The sequence below is a fragment of the Triturus cristatus genome, chromosome 3_1 (assembly GCF_964204655.1).
Source record: "Triturus cristatus chromosome 3_1, aTriCri1.1, whole genome shotgun sequence".
Taxonomy (NCBI): domain Eukaryota; kingdom Metazoa; phylum Chordata; class Amphibia; order Caudata; family Salamandridae; genus Triturus; species Triturus cristatus.
In genome coordinates this window covers 1068506839-1068524169 of record NC_140583.1, presented here as the reverse complement: position 1 = coordinate 1068524169, position 17331 = coordinate 1068506839, and the positions used below count along the sequence as shown (strand labels likewise).

Genomic DNA, 17331 nt, shown 5'->3' with positions numbered 1-17331 from the left:
AAATAGTGTGCTTTGAATTAAATACAGCATGTCTGTTGTAAAATTGTGTACTGATGTGGCAGTATAGAAGATTTTTATTGAGAATTTTAGAGCTCTCCAGCCCTGTTTAGACCAGCACATATCCTGCATCAGATATGACTCCGCCTGGTAATGCTCAGTGCACGGACACCATTTTTAGAGGGAATTGTTTTTTATACTTGTCAATTTAGTGTAAATCCATTTAAAACGTACGATTGGGATATGTGAAGATCAAGCGTGTATATTCACTTGCATAACACAAATGGTTATCACCACCGGTGATTGAACGAACCCTGGTGAAAAGGTTCTGGAAAAACAATAGAATGGTGACTCATGTTTTATGTAAGGAACGTTTTAGAATGTGAGAAATGGTGTTATGCCCCAAGGTGTGATGGCGGATAGTAGTGTAAGGTACACACAACTGTTTTCTGTAATTGAGTGTGAATGTTCCTAAAGCCGGCATGTTAGCCCCCTACCCCTTTACAGCGTGAATTTCTGCAGCACTTTACATTTCCTGTTGTAGTGGAGCTATCAAAACAAGCATTGGCATAGCCAATAGGTCTCGCCTTTGGGACCTTATAAGTGTTTAGCCATGCAACAGTTGCACAACTAAATACTTATATGGTCCCAAAAGCGAAAACTATTGGCTATGCCAAGCGGAAGTGATCGCGATCAAACATCAAAGCGGCTGTGCGGCCGTGAAAGTGAAAGTAATCGCGTCAAGTGTGGCGCGCGCGCCCGCGCACATGCACTGTAGCGGAAGGCTGGCCTGGTAGCACTTTTTGGAGCCCTCTCAAAAAGTCTCGCCAGACCAGCGCATGCGCTGGGTCAGGCGAGACCTAGAAAGGAGACTCAAAAGTGCCAGTGGGGAGACTGCACCCACAATAAATGAGTTTACAGGCAACATAAAAGGGAGGTTGAGACAGGCAGATGTGACGCTGCGCCGTCGGCGCAAATGGAGTGCAACGCACTGCAGGGAAGACACACAGACCCCTCACGTACAGTGCAGAATAAACATCTAGAAACCACACGTCACATGCTGCACCAAAATAAATCGCACCACAGTTTGATTCCCAAATCTGACTCGTTGATTAGGCACACAAAGATGTTGAAATCCTGTTTAGTGCCTCATACAGCACACGGTGCAGAACCAGGACTGATGTGCAAACCACCAACACAGCCCCCCACACGTTGTGCACAACAGAAGCCAACACTGTATACATATACGTCCATACCAACAGTAAACACGACGATGATCTCATTAAACGCAGAAGCAGTGAGCTACAAATCACCCCCTGCGTCTCACACTAGACTACAAAGTTTAAACACACAGACTCATGCCTCTAGCAGCTCGCGCTGTGAAAGGTCAATTGCAGACAAGGAGCTGGCTGTTTCATTTCTGTGCCTCGGGGTCGCTAATTCCCAGCGAAAAGGTAAGAGCCCTTCATCCCGGGCGGGGCACCTGGAGTGCAGCGTTCAGACCTTTTCTATCACGGGGATATGCATCTGCCAGCAAACCTTGGCATCTATGTGTGGGTGCATTGTAAGGGACTAGCCACAGATGGCTGCAGGGCAGAGGAGGCGAGGGCTCTGTTAGGAAGTATCATAAAACATCACACAGATATGAATTATTACCTGACTCCCAGAAGCACCGAACGTCCAAGGTAAACGTACAACGTCGGTATTACTTGCCCATGAAATGTGAGCAGGTGAGCAGGGCTAGCAGGCTGCCGCCGTCGCCCCAGAAGCATCAGTGATGGGGGGATATCTCCACGGCGCGGAGCTCTCTGCTGACTTGTGCGAAGTTAGTACAAGTAATATTACAGTCGTTATTTCAGGAGGACGTGGGGACATGTAAGAGCACACCTAGGACAGTCCTAGGTGTGAATGTATATTCGGTAGCAATAAATACGGGCGTTAGTACATGCACAGGTGTATGTATATATACCTGTGTGGCGCGTGTCCTCCTCTGGCACGCGCCCTCACAGCAGGACTAACAAAGGGGCCTCTTTGTCAATGAGTGTCTTTTTTGGGGGCAACTTTGAACAGGCGAAGGGTTTCACATAACATAGCAGCAGTTTTTTCGATACAGCTGAGTTTGGCTAGTAAGTAGGGGGAATGGTGGGGGCAGGTCCTGGGGGCCCGTTAGGGGCCCTTGAACGGTCTGGCACTGGCAGACGTCTTCTGAAACGGTGGTGAACGTGTGTGGGCGATAGAGGTCGCCGATTCCCTCAAAAGTCTGGGAGGGTGGGGTATCACCCCAACACCCCAGGCCGTCCCACCGGTCCGGGGGCTGGGGGGGACTCCTGTTTCCAGCCTGTGCTCTCATCGGGCAATAATAATGACCCAAGCCAATAAGTGGGGTAAAAGGCCGCTTTATTGGACAGGTGGCAAATAAATCACAATATCACAAAATACATATTCCGACCTATCACCCCCCACCCCTACAAAATTTCCCCAACAACCAACTTCCCCTAACGTTGTTCGGCCTAAACCTCCTCCCCAAACCCCTATCTACCTCTCGTGCCTACCCCTTGCCTCCAACCTCGCTCCCTTGCTTCCCTCTGTCCGAAACTATTCCTGATGCCCCCAACCCTTCCTGCCTGTCTTGCTCTCCTCCAACTCTGCCACCTGGCCAAGCGACAACCACCCAAAAGGGTTTTTTATTTATATATATATATACATATATATACATATATATACATATACATACACATACACACACATTTTTTTTTTTTTTTTTTTTTTTTTTTTTTTTTATATATCTATCAACATATTCAGAACAATATAACAACTCATATGTACACAGGGAGGGTGGGTGGGTCAAAACGCGACCGCCACCTCCGTAACCCTCAGGAGCTGTGTGTGACGGTTATGACGTCACCACAGCGCTCGCGCCGCCCCGGCTCCCTACCTAACGCGCGCGTCACCTGTCAGGGCATACCATTGCCCGAAGCAACCCGGGGGTGGACAATCTGCGATTGCCACCCCCAGGAGCCCCCATCGGGCAATAATAATGACCCAAGCCAATAAGTGGGGTAAAAGGCCGCTTTATTGGACAGGTGGCAAATAAATCACAATATCACAAAATACATATTCCGACCTATCACCCCCCACCCCTACAAAATTTCCCCAACAACCAACTTCCCCTAACGTTGTTCGGCCTAAACCTCCTCCCCAAACCCCTATCTACCTCTCGTGCCTACCCCTTGCCTCCAACCTCGCTCCCTTGCTTCCCTCTGTCCGAAACTATTCCTGATGCCCCCAACCCTTCCTGCCTGTCTTGCTCTCCTCCAACTCTGCCACCGGGAAAAACCCTAACACAGGAGTTTCCCCCCCCCCCCCCCTTCATCAAACTCGACTCACCATTGACTGGACGCTTGTCATCAGTTAAGAGAACACATGCCACCGCTGTCGCCAAACAGGTGAAACTTTATTTATACAACAATCGTTTGACTCTTAGACTCTGTCAACCTTTGTCATTACCCAACATCCCCTCCGTATGTGACAAAGTTTGCTTTCCCCCAAGCCGGACATTGCAACACCTACCACCCCTTAATGCACTAAAAAAGGGGTTCAAGTGAAATGTAAAACTTTTGTGAAAAAGCGGGGGGGGGGGAAAAAAGGGGGGGGGGGGGGAGAGAGAGAAGAAAACACACTTGGATGGGTAAAAACTGTTTGAACTTCAGCCTCAAAATAACTCATCTTATCCATGAAACGAATGTCGCTAAAACATCGTGAACTAACACCATGTTTCAATTTGGAAATTCTTTGAAACTTTTTCCCTTATATTTAACAGATAAATTTCATTACCTATAAAAGATAAATGGACCCCATCGTGCCTAAAAAACTGATAGTCATCTTTTGTAATGGAGTCATGAGACAACCAACCTATCCCAGCATTGTGACAAAAACGATGAAGGTCTCTATTCGCTTTTCGCCTTGATCTTTCAACTGCAGAAAACTTTTCTGCTCCTTTCCAGACTCTTCGAGGCATTAGTGCCGTTAAAACCAACCGTGTTTCCGGCCATGTCTTTAACAAAATGTTAAGATCTGTCTTCATGTCGATAAGTAAACCCAGACCTGACAATTGAATTATATCATTTTCTCCCAGGTGAATCAGTAACAATGCTGGTTTACCTCTACAAGACAGTTCGCTGATCAGAGGCAAAAGCTGACCCCACCTCATGCCGCTCTTACCAAACCATGACAACAGGATCTCTTCCGAACGAAACCCCAAATTCCTCCCAAAATGCCTTTTCTCCGCTTGTTTAGCGGCCCATTTAATGAAAGAATGTCCAATGATCCACACCCGGTGCTGAGACAATGTTTCGTTGGCACAAACACCTGAAAAGAAAAGGCAAATTAGTATCGTAACTTAGGGAAATCGCTCTCCAAGTTGCGAATGTAGCGCAAGCAACAATCAGAAGTCCAGCGACCCAACTTTTTTACATCACTGAGCGAAAAACCCCACCTGGCGGCTTCTGAAGCCGCTCCTATTCGGAAAGAATGTGTCCCGAATTGAAAGGGGTCTGCTCCCACCTTTTCCAAAGCTCTGCGCAAAATCATTAACGTCTGGTAGGCCGTTAGTCGGGAACCATCCTGGTGTATGAAAACAAAATTTGATGTTGCCCCCCCCACTGACATGAAATCTAACCATGCCTGCTTTGGGCATAATGGACCCGTAATTGCTTGCAAAACCACCTTTGACCCTTTACCCACTTGGTCTGTTTTGGACTGTGCTAAGAAAATAGAAATAGAAGAAAGGGAGAGAGAAACATTATGCACTTTCAGGCCCTCAACATGCGCAGTGCCCAATAATTCTGAAACTCGGAATGCCCCAAAGAAAAGCCAAATCATGCATAGTTTCAACAACATATATTCAAATTGAGAAAAACATATCCCCTCAAGAACGCCTGTAATGCTGTATAATAATCTGAGCGATATAGGCTCTCTGTGGTACTGGCCTCTCTTTTTCGTTTTCGCCCAACCTTGCAATAGTCTCCGACCCATTTCCCCAGCTGACGGCTCATAGCCCCAAAAGAATTTTCCATAGAATGATACCCCGGCCAATTTCCCGGCTATGGTAGTGGAAGATATGTTCCTATGGATATTACCCATTATGAACCTGATTGTGTCATCCCTACGCTGTCTGAAACCTGCCCCATGAGGGGATCTATACTTAGCTCCTGATTCTAAAAACTCCAACCAAGCACGTCTGTAGGCCAGCTTGGTACTGGTAGCTAAGGAGCTCTCGATGAGACGATGCGTGGTCAATTCGCCAGATCCCAGACCTCCCGGGGAACCGGTGTCTTCTGCCGGTCTGCTCCGGGCGCCAAACCACGGAATCTCGCCCACTGGAAACGAGAGAGGGCATCTGCAATGTTATTTGCCACTCCCGCAATATGTTTGGCCTTGAAAATCATATTTAACTGCAGGCATCTTAACATAAAATTTTGTAAGAGCTTCAGCAACTTTGTGTCTCTGACCTTCTGCCCATTAACCAGATCTACAACGGTCCTGTTATCCACGTTGAAAATCACTGCCCTGTTAGCCAACTGTGGACCCCAAATGGCCAAGGCCACTATAAGCGGGAAAAACTCCAAATAAGCTATACTCCTTTTCTCAGTAATCCATGCTTGAGGCCACTGCTCCGAACACCATTTCCCCTCCCAGAATATGCCGAAACCATTTGCACCGGAAGCGTCAGAGTATAACTGTATTTCCCAATGAAAATCCGCCTCCAACGACCAGATTGTGACGCCGTTGAAATCTTCCAGAAAATGCAGCCATACCACCAAATCAGCCCTTATAAGAGACGTGACTCTGATCCTGTGATGAGGCAGCAGGATGCCCGACATGGCAAACCCCAATCTTCTGCAAAATGACCTGCCCGCCCTGACCACCCTGCAAGCAAAGTTCAAATGACCAAGCAAGCACTGTACCTCACACAACTTCAACTTGTCGGCTCTTATGGCATATTCTAGAAGCCTGGTGATCTCGGTCACTTTTTCCCTCGGTAACCTAGCCTCCATTTTATGGGTGTCCACTTCAATACCTAGGTAAGTTAGGCAACAGCTAGGCCCTTCAGTTTTTTCTGGTGCTAAAGGAACACCCATCTCCTGCGTGAATGTTTGAAAATCTTTCAACGCCTTTCCACATTGCTGGGAACCTGCTGAACCCATGAAAAGAAAATCATCTAAATAGTGTGTTACTCCCGTGTGACCTGTCACCCATGAAAAACACCACTGTAAAAATGAGCTAAACGCCTCAAACAGCCTGCAAGATGTTGCACAACCCATGGGGAGGGCCTTATCCACAAAAAATTGTCCCTCAAAATGAATGCCTAGTAAACAAAAATCTGAGGGGTGAACAGGTAATAGCCGGAAAGCCGACTTGATGTCGCATTTCGCCAGTTCTGAATCTTGCCCTGCCAGCCTTATCATACCCAGCGCTGTATCCACTGATGCAAACTTAACCATGGAGTCTTCCCTGGCAATGAAGTCGTTTATAGATGCCCCATGTGGCCACGAAAGATGTTGGATCATGCGGAATTCGCCTTCCGCTTTCTTGGGGACCACACCCAGAGGTGACACCATAAGATCTTCCAACGGCCATGTAACAAAAGGGCCTGCCATCCTACCCTCAGCCACTTCTGTGAACAATTTCTTCCTCACCACATGTGGAAACTCTTCAGCAGACTTAAGATTTTTTGCAAAACGGCGAATTCTGGGTCCCTGATACCCTAGCTTGAACCCTTCTTTAAACCCCCACTCGAGCAGAGCTGCCTCCTGCGTGTCAGGGTAATGCGCCAAGTATACCCCCATTCTGACCATGTTAATTGGTGTAAAAGCCTTTGATACCAGGTTGTGAGCCTCCTCCCCTCCCCCTACCTGGCAAACTGCTCCCCTCCCAATGCTGCTGTTCCCCAAAACATTGAGTAACTGCGTGTCTACCTCCACATCGAGAGCATTCATGTTTGTATTTACAGGGGTATTTATTACAAAATCCCTTGTTAAAGTTCCAACAAGCGCCGGACATGGAATTTTGTTGCTTGTTCCAACTGCCCACCCCCCCAAGGGTGGGCTTATTTTGAAAGGGCCGATTGTGAACTGCTAAACCACTAGCTGTATGCATGGCTGCCGGGGGCCTTTGTGGATACATCAATTGCACCCAAAGCTCGTTGTCCACCTCACCCCATGGTTTTTCGGGTATCAGCACCAATCGTGCCCTGAATTCTTCGTCATACCGAAGCCAGGCATACCCCCCAAATTCAATGGCCGCTTTCCTGATTGTATCCATATATTTAAAAATTGCCACTGATCTATCGGGGAAACGTTCGCAATATACACTTGCGAAAATGAGGAATGCCGAGGTCCATGAATCTATGTTGGTGGGCACCCTAGGCCTCTTGGCTAACTCCCATGCCTCTTCTTTGGAGCCCTCTTTCGCCTGGACCTCTCTGTGGAGTAACTTAAGTACATCCACAAACTCCCCCTTCCAAATTTTCTCTTTCGTAACCTTCGACAAGTGAGAACCCAATGGCATAGAGAGACCCATGTAAGGCAAGCGCTTCAAAACGGATGACTGTGTTGTGCTAACCTCCGCTTTTGCCCCCGTATTGTTACCCACAGGCCCCTGATTTTTTGCGTCAGAGCCCGCTGTATCTGTAACCACCTGACTAACCGCACATAACGTTGACTTGGCCTCATCAGCCGTGCCCACACTTTTATCAACGCACAAAATCTTACAACGAGACTTCCCAAATGCCTCACCTGTAGGTATAACCTGTCTGTCATCCGGCAACATCCTCCTCTTTCTCCCAGCGAAATCCGTACTTGACTTGGTCCCCTTTATCGCGTCAGCCTGTGTATTTCCCTGTGAAAAATAAGTTCTGGAAAGCTCTTTAGTAGACCCCCCCCCAAGAAACAAGGAAAAGTCCTGCGCCTGGATATCTTCTTCCCCAATTTCCCCCTCTTCTAAAGACACATTGTCAAATTCAACGGACTTGTCCTTCAAACCCCCCTCCTTTCCTACTCTACCACCCCGTGAGCTACAACCAGGAAGCTCCCCATCCCCAACACCCCCATCATAAACACTCCATTTGATCCCTTGTGCAAAACGAGACGCTTTCTTAGGATCCAACGGCGTGGGGAATTTCGCCAAAAAATCCCCTTCTCGTCGATTTCGGTCGTTGCAGGACGCCAAAAGCCTGGTCGGTCTACTCCCACTGCCCTTTTTTGTGCATGGCAGCGTTTCGCCCACGGAGGGCTGCAAGGCGCTTGACCCCGCAGCCGCTGTCGCTCCAACTCCTTTAAAACGGGAGAGCCGCTCCGTATCTCTAATTTCTTTAGGCAGCCAAACCCACTGACCCTCTTCTGCCTCTTCAAGGCCGCCTTGCCTCTTGCTTCCCCCCATGTCGCCGGTGTAAACATGTGAGGAAACCCCCCCCCCAGATGCCAACCCCGACCTCCCCGCTAAAAACGACTCCCCTTCATTGCCATGTTGCGTCACAGCATCACCTGTACCACCCGTACGTTCTCCATGCCCTGAGCATGACAATAACTCTCCCCCTGCACTGGAAAACACAGGTGATAAACTCCGTTCCCCAAGAGGTTTGGTAGCGAAAACTGAACCACCTAACTTCTCTTTATTAAATATACAAATGTCATGTTTACGTGGCGCCAACGCTTGATTATTTCCTTGAGCCACATGTAATTCTTGACAATGCCCACCAGATGGCGTATTTTCTTTCCCCTTCGAGCCCTCGACTGAATTCAGGGAAACAAAACCTTTACTTGCTGTGACCTGTTGCTGAGGTAACAAGACCTTATTAGCGCGTGTGCGCGGCCTGCCCCTCCCTCTCCTCAACTGCGCCGTTGCAGGCACAACACCCTGAGCCTGAGGAAGCGAAGCGCCACCCTCCTGTGGTAAGGACAAATCTTTCGCATTCTCCCCACAAAGCGAAGGGGCCGGGGAACTTTCACTAGACAGGCATGCTAACACGGCCGCAGACACACCTCCCGCCGCCCCCCGTGTCTTCCTATCGAGCCCCACCCAAGCCTGTGATAACACTCCGGGCCTGACTAAATCTTCCCGGCCCGCCTCACATATCACACGCAGCGCTTCGCGAACTGAAGCGGCTGCATCCATACTTCAAGCTGACAAAAACCCCCCCAAAGGAAATACTTTCCTCACGCTACCTCCTCAAGAGACACGACCGCCCTCAAAACGCGACCGCCACCTCCGTAACCCTCAGGAGCTGTGTGTGACGGTTATGACGTCACCACAGCGCTCGCGCCGCCCCGGCTCCCTACCTAACGCGCGCGTCACCTGTCAGGGCATACCATTGCCCGAAGCAACCCGGGGGTGGACAATCTGCGATTGCCACCCCCAGGAGCCCCCAGTGCCCCAGTACACAGTCACGGCCGGCATGACGTGCGGGTGGGGGGAGAGCGGGTGAAAATGGGGTCGTCTTGGGGAGATGGGGGGAGGGGATTGTTTAATTAAAAACAATAATAATAATTTAAAACTTAACTTACCATCCTGCGCCGCTGCCACTTCATCTTCTGGATGGGTCCACCGTCCGACTCCCGCCGTCCCTGAATTGAATTCCTACATCGTCATCAGCGAGGAGGCAACCTCCCTCCCTCCCATCCGCCAATCAGTGATTGGTGAGGTGCAGCGGGCCGCGCCCCACCTGGGCCATTTTCTCTACGTAGGCAGCTACATGCAGCAACCTACATAGAGAAAAAGGGAGAGTGGGCGGTCCTGCTCCAGGGCAGAGGGGGAGTGGCTTCCCCACTGTTGTGCATACTGACTGGTCGGCCCTGGGGCCGACCAAACAGTCAGTACGCACATCAGTGGGGAAGCCACTCCCCCTCTGCCCTGGAGCAGGACCGCCCACCTCCAACCAGGCACTTCTGCTTTCTCGCTGTGCGAGAAGGCAGAAACATAAAATGGTAGTTATTACCATTTATGTTTCTGCCTTCTCGCATGGCGAGAAAGAAGTGGGGCAACGCCCCAATGGGGGAGCCGCCACTGCACATACGCACATACCACTAAAATGCATGTGTGTGTACATAAACTAATGTAATGTATGACGTTACAACGCATGCTTTTAGAACGCAGTTTTTACATCGCAACATCCTTTACAACGCATACATTTACATCGCATGCCACTACAATGAATTTTTTAAAACTACATTTACAACGCATTCCATTACATCGCATTATACCTTTACAACGCATACCATTACAACGTATACCATTACATTGCATTTAAGGTAAGTGTTGGATAGTGTAGGGGTAAAAATTACTATTCTAACTCCAGGGGGTGCAACAGTAGGGTAGGTGTTGGATAGTGTAGGGGTACACATTTATATTATAACTCCAAGGGGTGCAACAGTAGGGTGAGTGTTGGTTAGTATAGGGGTAAAAATTACTATTATAACTCCTGGGGGTGCAGCAGTAGGGTAAGTGTTGGATAGTGTAGGGGTACTATGCGTTGTAATGGTGTGCGTTGTAATAACAATGCGATGTAATGACTGCGTTGTAGTGACATGCGTTGTTGTGTCATGCGTTGTAGTGACATGCAATGTAATGACTGCGTTGTAGTGACATGCGTTGTAAAGGATGTTGCGATGTAATGACTGCGTTGTAAATGTAGTGCGATGTAATGACTGTGTTGTAAAGGTTGTTTCCCACATAAACAAATGCATTTCTTAACAAGTTCTTAAAACATGAACATCACTTATTTTTCTTTTTTGCACGATCCGATGGTATTTGAGTGCTCTCTCCATCCTCCGTCTTGCTGTAGTGCTAATACCAGCCAATGTTATTGCAGCGCTTTAAGAGCTCACCAGTTACATTACACAATGACACATTCATTGTCGTAGGCAGGGGAAAGCGTAAGTGATCTGCCCAGAATCGCAAATTGTTCAGCCGACCCAGAGATTCGAACCTGGTTGGCAGATCTGGATGTTACTCCACATTGTCACTTCACTTCAAAGCTCTCAACTGTTTCTCACTGTCACTTCCACTTTTGTTCAGAAAGACCATGTCAATGCCGAACAAGCATTGGCAAAGCTAATAGAGCTCTGCAATGCCCGAGCTATTGGCCTTGTCAATGTGAATGTATTTAAGCCATGTCGTCTCGCAGCACATCTGCTATTCAGCATGGCTGAAAGTCACTGAAAAAACAGCTATGATGCATCCAGCACAGGCACGTCATATCCCTTTTTGTGTTAGGAGGGCCAGGACAATAAACTCAACATGGGGGGGGTGAAGAGGCTCAGCGTTGGCTCAATATTCGGTGATTCTAGGTTTTCAGTAACCTTCAGCCATGCTGAACGGCCGATGTGCTGCTGAACAACATGGCTAAAGACATTCACAGTGACAAGGCCAATAGCTCGGGCATTGCCGATACCTATTTGCTTTGCCAATGCTTGTGATTATGTGGCTTTCTTTCTTCTTCCTTTCGATGTCACTCCACTGAAGCGTAGCTTCTTTGCCATCCTTTAGATTGGATGACTTGTATCTTTCCACTGCTCACATTCAGGGAACAACATTTTTCTTTTTTTTCAGCACTCCATGAGTGCGTACGTTTTCTTGCTCTCTCCATCATGTGCTGCTGCTGCCCACATCAAATACCTGCCCCCTTACAGCTCTGTGTTGTTCTCTCCTCCCTGACCCCCAGCATATCATTGCTTCCCCATCCCATTTGCAACACCTCACTCATCAGTTTCCCCTCCCCCCTTGCTTCCTCCACCCCACATTGCCTACTCCCCGAAGTGTGCCTGCATTGTGCCCCTGCCCCGTTGCATTCTTTAAAAAAACATCACTGTGCATTTTTTTGAAGGCCCTGCAGCTGCCATTTGCTGCTGCAGGGCCACACCTCTTCTCAAATGAACACATAAACAATTTGTTTTATTTACCTTTCAAAGATTGGTGTCCACCATGTTGGAATGTTAAATAAAAATGTAAAAAATGTGTGTCTGGTGACTCGCGCGCACATATACGTCATCATGCTGGGCTGCTGTTGCGTCATCAGTCATACGCATGCATGCATCATAACACGTGCATGTACAAGTAATTTTGATTTTTTCAGTTTCTCTTTTTTTCGAAAAGCTTTTCTCTTTTTTCATCCTGTTCAGTAACGTTAGCTAAGCCAATAGCTAGAAAGGGTGAGACGTATTGGCTTTGCCAATGCTTATTACACATGTTAACACTGCCAGGACGAAGGTTCCGTCTCACTTGTAGCAGTTTAACAACTTATTCCAGCAACTGAAAGATGACAAATTAATATTTACAGAGGACCTTTGCCCATGCAGCAACACGTGTGGCAGCGTTTTAGTAACTTTTGGTCTGAAAACAAATATTTTTGCAAAAATCTGTAAATTAAGGAGCAGATGTTGGATTACTTGACAAGTGCAGCACTATGAATATATGGAAAATGCTGTGGCCAGGGAATGGTATAATTCCAGTGGCCAGAACCATCCTGTGCTGACCATGGGAGAAACGTCTTTTAGGACGAAGCCTGCATTACGCTGCGCCTTCACAGCACCGGCAACAGAACGAATGCGTCTTTAGAACGCAATTGTTCTGCACGCAAGTCCTTAAAATGACTTGCTTTAGGTGGGGGGGGCACACAATGGTGGAGTGGTGGTAGAATTAAAGTCCAACACCTTCCCAACTGTTGCGCAGAATGGAGTTGGAATTGTAAATTAAACTATTCCAATATCCAGAGCCCCCCTAAGACAAGTCTTTAAAGCGACTTGCGTGCAGAACAAATGCGTGCTAAAGATGCATTCGTTCAAAAGACAGAGGGGCAGATTTACAAGCTCCTTGCGCCACTTTTGCGTCACTTTTCCCATGTTAAAAGTGACGTAAAAGTGGCGCAAGGGGCTTGTAAATCTGCCCCAGAGTTCCTAAGGCATGCGTGAAAAACGCGTGCGGAATTCCGTCATGCATTCGACCATGGACTCTGGAGCACAGAGCCACGACGCCTGCTGTAGAACCATCCAAAGCAGAACCCTCGCGCGGGTAGAAGGACCTGTGGGAAAGTCCGTGAATGTCCAGACCGAGGGGGTTGGGGAGATTCTTATGGCCCAGAGATATATCAGGCTTTGCCAACAACCCCTGCTGACTGACTCTGTCCCAAGCGACTCACCTTTCGGAGCCTGTGTGGAAATGCAGTTGGAGATTTTACCACGGTCTCTTATAAGGTATCACACAAGCGACAATGAAGTCGAGAAGGAATTCACCAACTCAGGGGGTCCGTGACTGTTTAAAAAATGAACTAGATCGTAGCAGATTAATAACGTATATGCTGTCTTGCATGGTTATGTACTTTGCCTTTAAGTGTTTCTTTTATAGCAAAGTTGAACTCATTTTCCTCTTTTTTTCTTTTCTGTTCAAATGAATTCAGATGTTCAAACAATATTGTTGTTTTTCTTCTCAGTCTTAACATATGCATTATCAGATGATTAATTGATTTATATGCGGTATACTCCCATCTCCCGCTAGGCCCCAAACTCACTTTAGGATTATCTAGGACTGCTTCAGACTGCAGTGTACACTAAATCATAGATTGGGCAAAAATCCCCCCAAAACATAAGTTGGTAGACTAGCATATACAGCGTGCATGGCACCACAGGAAATTATGTCACAGGAAGTGATAGCACAACCTTAGTGTATTATTACACCTGACATAAATGATACTGCACCTGTTTTCCGATCTATGAGTCTAATGTCCTACGTGCTTACGTAACGTAATATTTGCCCTGTCACCTGGCTAGGAATTTGTTTATGAATCTCATTTTGTGTTTTGCCTTAGGTCTCCTATTTGTTAGATCGTGACGCTGAAACCTAGCAGGCATGTTTTAATAAAGCTGAATGGGTTAAACACTGACGGCAGAGCTCTGTATGTGAACTGCACGTGACAAGTTCAGATTCCAACAGCCTCAACTTGGCATTTTCCCTTCCAGGGACATTGAAAAGAATACATATCTTTGTTTTGGGAAAGTACTTAGAATAAAGGCACCCCTTACAGAGTCATTGGCAGTCTAAAAGGACAGACAGGGGGCGGGGGGGGGGGGCTGTTTAGGAGGGTTTAAAGTCAGCTCGTAAGGTTACTTTGAACATGTATGCGAGTGCACACGATTACACATGCCATTAGCACTCGAGAACAGGAGGTGCACTGCTGGGCTCAAAATAGGGGGGCACCTTCCCGTTTTCCTGTGCCTTGAGCTAAAAAAAAAACCCAAAGGTCTTTCTTCTAAAAAATGCATGGACGCCGTCCATGCTTTTCCACTCTTCATTACAGCCCTGCTCATGTAATCGTGGCCCAGCACGAGGAGGCATAGGGTGTTGTTTACATAACACCAGGCAACGCTGTGGCTACAAAAAATGTTGCTGAACCTGTGTGTGCGTCAGACAGGCACCAACATCCTGTCGCTGTTTGACGGAGCAGTTATAGGCCCAGTCCTCCAGTGTGCTGGTTACACATGCCTGCGGTTCTGTGTGTGTGCTGTCTGCAGGAGAAGCTTCTACTGACCTGCTACTGTGCTGTCTGCAGACTGTGTCTTTGTGCACCCACTAAAGCCTGGGCATTGTCTTCCTGCAGGCCTTTGTATTATCTGCTCTCTGCTATCTGCCGTTGACCTGTTTCCACGTACTTTGCTAACAGACCCATTTCCACTTCTTTTCCAGCCCATGTGCCTTTCGCGGCTCCCCCTGACTTCCGGCTGGCAGTATGAGCCACATATCCGCCACAGTGAAGCGCTATACCAGCGAGGCCTACACCAAGGGCAGCTATGGCGGTCTGTCATCATATGGCAGCAACCTCACCTCCTCATATGTCGAGCGGGAAAAGCTCACCTACAAACCCGGACTGTCGAGCAGCTACAGCAGCAGCACACCGCGTATCTCCACGTACCAATCCTCCCCGTCACCATCTGAGCTGGACCGCGGAAGGACTCTCCCGCGTGTGGACTACACAAGGCGCAGCGAAAGCCAATACCGGGTACCACTCAAAACCCATAGCAGTGGGCTGACTGGTTCAGGACACTCCTATGGCTACCACACAAACCCCCATTCAAACTATCTCCACTCGTCTACATCCTCGTTGGCACCTCTTAACCGAAGGAAGTCCTCCAGTCAGTCGGAGCTGGCTCATGATCTGGCCGGTCTCCATACATCAGACACTTACTATTCTGGGATCAACAGGAGTCCTCTCCTGCACCGCAGCCGCCTGGAACCAGACACCTTGCCTAACTCCTACCGGAACACCAACCGGACGGACTATTCGGACACTTACCTCAAGAGGAGCACAGGCAGTTACAGCTTGCCTCGCAACTTGGCCTCAGAGAGTACCAACTCGACCGTGCAACAGGGCACTCGGCTGGGCGGTAGCTGGGAAAAATCAGATGCACTGGCCGAATCATCTGTCAAGGAAAGAACGGTAGGTGCCTACGAGTTTTATCTTCCATTGAATAAAACAGTGAGCTGTAACAAGGTTTTATTTTTGGCGGCATGTGTTCTTGGGTGTGGTACACACATTCTAGAGTACCAAACACAATTATCAAAACTTGGCATGGTAGTACATGTTTGACCAGATTTAGCCTTGGGCGTGTGTCGGGAAATCAGTTCAGTTGGGAAGAGCCAGCTCTTTAAGGGCGTTGGGAATGGGAGAGGATTGTGGATTTCTTGGACTTCAAATGGGAGCCTATCCTAAAGTCTTCCTGCTTGAGCTGGAAAAGTCACTAGAGTGGGTCTTGTTATAGACAGTAGAGGCCAGAGCTTACGTTGTCATGAACGGTAGAGTCCTTGTCGGGTTTCATCCAAAGAGTATGTCTGAACGGTTGTAACCACATACCAGCATGTAATCTGAATTTATTCTTCAGGGGTAAAGGGTCATGTAAAAGGCATAGTTAGATCAACCAGTGTGGTATGGAAGGTCCGGATTCATTGGTGGTTTATGGCTGGTGCTGGGCCGCTTGCGTTAATCAGAAAAACATTGCTTTCTGGACTCATAAAACAAAGATGGCTGAATGAGCTTCTTGTTGTGAGTATGCCAGGTGGTAGTAAGGGTTTTCCTTCCCACAGTAGGGGTTGCTCATTCTAAAAGAAGAGGCATAGCAAAATATCCTTCATTTCAAGGTTTAGAAAGAAATGGCCTTCAGCCTAAAGCGTGCAACAAGACGGGAGGGTCCACGTGTCAAGGAGCGGGACATGAAATAAAATTGCACATCTTAACATTTAAGATATGAAAGAGGGGCTTCATTACAAGGTGTGGGGCTAGACAGGACGTTTGGTATCCCAAGGTATGGCATATGAGGGGATGTCCCACATCTCAAGGTGTGTGACAAGGGTGTAAATTCCTGGTTGCAAGATTTGGGCGATGAGGGTTGTATCCCAAGTTGTGTGACATGCAAGAATGTTCTCTAGCTTTGGGTCATAGGGTCTTCAGCCTGTGGTGTGTGGATGGGGTTCCACATTTCAAGGCATGGCGCATTCCGCAGTGTCTTAATCCTAAAAGAGGAGCAGGTACATTTCAATGTTTTGATTGTGAGGGAAGGTTTTTAATCCCAGGGCTTGGGAGGTTAGGCTCTTTGTTCCAAAGTGTGGTAGGTAGAAAGGTCTTATTTATTGTAAACCAAGGAGTGGAGGTGTCATTGTCCATCTTAAGTACAGATGGAGCATGAAGAAACACTTCATGACCCTGGGGTGGCCCACTAGGGGTGAGCTTGTGCTTAAAGTGGCGATCACAAGGCAAGGGCACAAGTGATACTTTCCTCCAGTTTACACATTGGGCAATATATACGGATCTCTTTAATCAGAGGAGATGGAATTAAATTAAAAGAACCTCTTGCACTTAACCTGATGACACTAAAAGGTGTGCCCAGGTTCCCACACAACAGAACTGTATAAAAAGAGATGATCCCCCTTCTGACGCCATATGTGTTGATGATCGACCTTCACAGGCTGTGCTGATGATGTGCTTGATTTACAAGACCAGGGATTACAGACCACAGGGAGGGATGCAAACCTCCCTCTGCTTCTCACAAGTTTTACTTCTGAAGGAAATACTCGGGTGTAATTTGTTTCTACACCAGGCCAGTGCAAGGTTTTTGAAGCTACTATGTTCTAAAATAAATGTGAGATATTTTCCTACCTTCCGTTAGTGGGGCCACATTTTGCCCTGTTTTTTACTGCTTCTGTTTGGCAATGCCTAGAATTCACTTATGTGAGAACCAATCACAGCAGACGAGTGCTAAGTCTCTGTCTCTACTTTGTGGGTTACACCCGGAA

General features: G+C 47.8%; 1 protein-coding gene across 14 annotated transcripts in view; it reads left to right on the top strand.

Annotated features, from left to right (window-relative positions):
* Positions 1–17331, top strand: part of USP2 (ubiquitin specific peptidase 2) — a 293747-nt gene that overhangs the window by 139079 nt on the left and 137337 nt on the right. For all 14 annotated transcript variants that reach the window (XM_085645929.1, XM_085645936.1, XM_085645935.1 and 11 more), the window contains one exon: positions 14731–15481. In XM_085645929.1, coding sequence (XP_085502055.1) covers positions 14774–15481 — 708 coding nt within the window. In that variant the 5' untranslated portion in view covers positions 14731–14773. The remainder of the gene's footprint in view (positions 1–14730; positions 15482–17331) is intronic.